General features: G+C 39.1%; 1 protein-coding gene across 1 annotated transcript; it reads right to left on the bottom strand.

The window, feature by feature from the left end:
• Positions 1-543: 543 nt before the first annotated feature.
• On the bottom strand, positions 544-4,917 carry LOC121966538 (myomesin-2-like; the record flags this gene model as incomplete). Its single annotated transcript, XM_042516618.1, has 7 exons — positions 4,785-4,917; positions 4,588-4,605; positions 3,615-3,802; positions 2,652-2,778; positions 2,302-2,480; positions 1,404-1,518; positions 544-703 (listed from the first exon to the last, which is right to left on the bottom strand). Coding segments are annotated over exons 1-7 (920 nt in total), but the record flags the coding sequence as incomplete, so codon positions are not given.
• Positions 4,918-5,221: the final 304 nt, after the last annotated feature.

Below are 5,221 nucleotides of genomic sequence, written 5' to 3'. Positions count from 1 at the left end.
CATTAATTTATTTCATCACAAACACCACATGCTCTTTATTCTGCGCTTTAATACCAATTCAATGGCCCTTTTATTCTTGGAGTTTCTATATATATTCTTTTATATCTCTATGTATTTTTTGTTTGTATGATAATGTACTGAGTTGCTGGAGGCCTGAATTTCCCTCTTGGATTAATAGTTTTCTTTCTTTCTTTCTTTCTTTCTTTCTTTCTTTCTATCTATCTGTCTTTTATTTATTCATTTTGGGTGCTTTTTGGATCTATTATTTCCCCTCTCTCTTTTCAGATCGTTTCCTAACAGGTTTCTTGAAAAAACTAATAAATTGAAAACATTCATTTATAAAATGAGAGCTGGAAACAGACAGACGTGATCTGTTTGGTGGCTCGTTATCATCGTGAGCTCAGCGAGGACGCGTGACAGAGAAAACCAGATGAAACCTCGAGGGGGAAACGCGCTGTTTGCTCTGGTGACGTATTTCATTATTTGAAGATAATCTCTTCTTCTGTGACCTCTGTGACGTGTCGAGGATTTCGGCGTGCTTACGTTCTGCCCTTGGCTGTGACGGCGACCCTGGGGCAGTCGCCGATGGCTTTGTAGTTCTTCGACCACACAAACTTGGACGTCTCGCTGATCTCGCAGGCCTCCAGGGACAGGAAGATGTCTCCGGTCTCCTCGTCCACGCCGGCCACAATCTCCTGAGTGCCTGTTAACACGCATCACATGTTTGTGTAAAACATTACACAGAAAATCTTCAAAATAAATTGTAAATATGATGCTCATGTCTTCATTCATCGAGGTAATTTAGGTAACTCTTTAGGTAATAAAATTCTGTTATTCTATAATAATAAAAAAATCTAAATAATGTTTAATGTTAAAAATAACCAGGAAATATTCAAAAAAATGATCTGTGTAACAATGTTCAACAACAAATTAGTTTAAAATAAAATAAAAAAATATAAAAAACATGATTTTTAGGAGGTACAGGGGTGAAGAGGGGGCTTGACAATCAGTAGGTGTTTACAGGGGTTTCTCTTTATTTATTTGACTACTTTATCTTTATTTTATGTTTAATTTTTTTCTCCTCTTTTTAAATATTAATGTAAAATTGTGGATATTTGATTTTGGGTATGTGGATGTTTTCATATAGGTTTTATAGGTTTATAATAATAATAAGGAAGCTGGTTAATTAAATTTAAGCGATTTATGGAGAAGGGCTGAGATTAAATAAGTTTGTATTTCTTCTCACTCCTTTTCGAATTTGTAAACCAATTCATCGTGTGTTTGAATATTTCTTTTGCTTTATGTTTTTTATTGTGAGTAAATATTACTTTTTTGGCTGTTTTTTGTCTATTATTTCTCTATTTATATTCAAATAGACGTTAAATGGTGTTGAGATGTTTTACCTGGAAGAGCTTTGGCACAGACCGGCTCAGACACCTGGGAGGCTTTTCCGACACCACTAGCATTAACAGCACGAACTTTGAACACGTAGCTTTCACCTTCCTCCAGACCGCTCACCTGCAGGAAACACGTTTATTCATTCATTAGAATAAAGCATAGAAAACATCTTTACCTGTACAATGTGGCAAAACTCGCAGAGGAAAAATGCAACATGCAAGTGCTTTACATGCAAGCGTGCTAAGAAATTAAAAACTAACAATATAGAGACATACATTTATTTTAAATATATATATCTCTATTTTTATATAGATATATATATTATAAAAGAAAATAAAATAAAAATCATTGTACAGGCACATGGATAACTCTGGACATAAGTTGTGGACAGGCCAGAGGTGGAACAATTAAAACCTAACAACATTTAAACATATATTATATGTTATAATAATTATACAGCACATGGAAACCATAACTTTGTGGGAATAATTTGTGAACAGGCCAGAGGTGGAAAACAAATAAAAGAAATATGAATATTAAACAACATAAGTCAAAACAGTAAAAGTGCATGAAAATCATAAAACAAGTTTTTCAGAAATAACAACCGTAATATGAAAAATAAATAGAGGGTGGAATTAATTAAAAGCAAGAGCACAGAAATGGGTCTTAAAACTATATAGAGAAGTTACTTCTCTTGTTTGTGTGGGCAGCCAGTTGGTGCATGAAAACACGACGCTGCTTCACTTTACTTTTTGTGATACTTTTTTGGGACATTAAGCAGAGCGGCACCAGAGAGATGAGAGATCAGATCACACGTGAACAAAGTTTCTGACTCAAACTGTCAATAAAAGGCAAAAACAGACGAAGTTACAGCGTAATTCATCGGGACAGTCGATGACCTACCTGCAGGTAACGGTGGTTCACGGCTTCCTGAGTCAGCGTGGTGAACTCTGATGAGCCCTTCTTGGCCATGTCCACCAAATATCCGGTGACGGCGCTCGCTCCGATGTAGACCGGAGCCTTCCACAGGAGGACCAGGGAGTGACCTCTGACCTCACAGAAGCTCAGGTCGTAGGCTGGGCCTGGAGGTAACACAGAACAAAAAATAAAATAAAAACATGAACACGACAGGAAAAAGAAATCTGTGTTGGCTGCAGCGATACAGGTTAAATATTTCTGACTTCATGTGAAATTAGAAGGTAGATTAGTATTATATATATATATATTTTAAGAAGCAGTGATGGCTCTCCCACCTGGCTCGTCCATGGTCCAAGCTTCACATTTCATCGGGGTGCTGGGATCCGAGGGCAGGCCGACACCGGCCATGTTAGCGGCCTGGACCTTGAACTCGTAGAAGGTTCCCTCCCTCAGATTGTCAACCTGGAAACACAGCAGGAGGGAGAGATGTGAGAAGATTATCAACGAATAACGGGTCAGGTATCAGAGACCCTTTACTTGAAATAAAGTACCAATACCACCCTGTGAAAACCCCTGCCCTTCAAATGAATGAATGAATTAATCTTAATTCCAAATCTATTCCAAAAATGTAAAAATGAAAACAAACCATCCCCATATACAGAGGCTGTGAGTCCTCATTGCAGTGCCCCTGGGTTTAAATCCCACCAGCGAACCTCTGCTGCCATTCCCGCTCTCTCATCCCCGTTTCCTGTCATTTCCCCAGCTTTCCTATCTAATAAAGGCCACAAAAGCCCGAAAAAATATCTTTAAAAAACCCCCAAAAAACAACAAACAAAACAAACAAAAGAAGGCCTATACAAAACCTAAACATCGTCTCCATGAACAAATACTCAAGCCACTTAAACTCAAATATCACATGTGCGAACACAAGTGGGAGGATGTACACACTAAACACCGAGCACTGTATAGAAATGCTCGGTAGCTCAGTGGATCGTGCCGGAGCCCCGTGTGCAAAGTCGGTGTCGTGGCCGCAGCGCCGAACCTTTGCTGCATGTCGTCCCCCCTCTCTACCACTTTTACACTTACATTATGTCCTGTCAAATACAGGCAATAATGCAAAAACATAAAAAAACAGACAGATTTTTTAAAAAAATAAACAAAAATAATGGATACCATAACTCTGGAAATAAGTTGCAGACAGGCGAGTACTTGAGTAAATGTACTTTCCACCTCTGTCAGCTCCCAAAATAAAGTAGTTTTATGATTGTGTGATTCACTGTATGATCGACGCCACTCACGGTGCAGATTCTCTCTTTGACGGCCTCCAGGTTGACCTCCTTCCACACCAAACTGTCGGCGTTTCTCTTGTCGATGTAGTAGGCGTTGACCTTGGAGCCGCCGCTGTGTTTGGGTTTCTTCCAGGACACAGTTATGGAGGAGCCGTCGCTGCTCAGCATGGTGATGCCGAAGGGAGCGCTGGGAGTTGCTAAATCACAAATATTTAATGTTAAACTGGATCAACAGCAGTTTTCTTGTGCTGCTTTCAGTCGCCTTTTACAGCAAATTGATTTGATTTCTTTTGAAAATACAGGCCAGGAAGTCAGCGGGCCACTTGGCAAAAAATGTCCCATAAATTGCAAGAAATAAGTAAAAGATGACATGAAAATGACCTGAAAATGAGCTTTTTAAAAAGGGGGAAATAGAGAAAATATTCTTTTCCCACTTTCAGCCCTTTTTTGAGTCATTTTCTTGCGCTTTGTGCTCATTTTCAGGTAGTTTTCTTGCAACTTTCTCTTAATTTCTGGTTAATTGTTGCTTATCGTCTTCTCTAATTTTTTTGTTGTTGCAAGAAATCAAACCTCACTGCTCAAGTTTGAAAGGGTTAAAATGCATTTGAGATACTTTACCGACACCCTTACACTGAGCCTGTGCTGATTATTGAAATTATTTAGCTGTGAGCTGTGTGTGTCTTCATGCATTTGTTTTGTCAAATTACTGTAGATTCATAACACCTGACAAAATACCACAAAGTATTTTTAAAAAACCTGTGCTGAATAACTGCTCAGTAGTTTTAAATAGTTAAAGTGTGTTTTGTGATCTCTGTGGCACCATGCAGTACATTTCGTTACTACAGTAGTACATTTCGTTACTACAGTGTACTGTGACTTTGAAAATACGCAGATCTGTGACTAAAGCACATAAAGTGAAAAGTGGACAAAGTGGGAGCCGTGGGTGAGTCAGGTGGGAGAAAATCAACTGTTTCATACTTACTATATTCCACTCCCTTGCCTGGACAGAATAATAATAAAATGATTTTGTTTTCAGGTACATATTTACCAAAATAATCATCTGTTTCTTTTGAAATTCATTTCCAGCATTTTCTTTCAAACCCACCAGTTTTACGAGCATTTTAAAGGCACTTTTCATTCACGTAACAGAGTTTATTATAAACGTGATGTCGCTCTTACCGAGTGCTGGCTCCACAGCGATGGGAGACGACTCCTGAGACTCCTCACTGAGGCCGAAGACGTTGACGGCTTGGACGCGGAACGTGTATGTCTCCCCTGGGATCAGGCCGTGGACCACAAACCTGCCGCACATTTTAATTTTATTAAAACTTACCGAAGCAGCGTTTTGTTATCGTGCAGCACAGACGTGGAGAAACCAGACTTTTCAGTCAAAGCTAAAAATGTTCCTCTTTTTTTACACTGTCTCCTTTTTTCTTTGCATCCCTTGTCTGAACTTTTGCTATTTTTAATGATTTTTATTTTAAAGTTTTTTTAAGCGTGAAAGAGGGGGTGGGGTGACATGCAGCAAAAGGTCAAGGCCAGAATCGAACCCGCAACCGCTGCAGCAAGGACACAGCCTCTGTATGTGGGGCGCTGATCTATCCACTGAGCCACCA

This window comes from Plectropomus leopardus, unplaced genomic scaffold (assembly GCF_008729295.1).
Source record: "Plectropomus leopardus isolate mb unplaced genomic scaffold, YSFRI_Pleo_2.0 unplaced_scaffold24973, whole genome shotgun sequence".
NCBI classification, from domain to species: domain Eukaryota; kingdom Metazoa; phylum Chordata; class Actinopteri; order Perciformes; family Serranidae; genus Plectropomus; species Plectropomus leopardus.
This window is presented reverse-complemented; position numbering and strand designations above follow the sequence as displayed.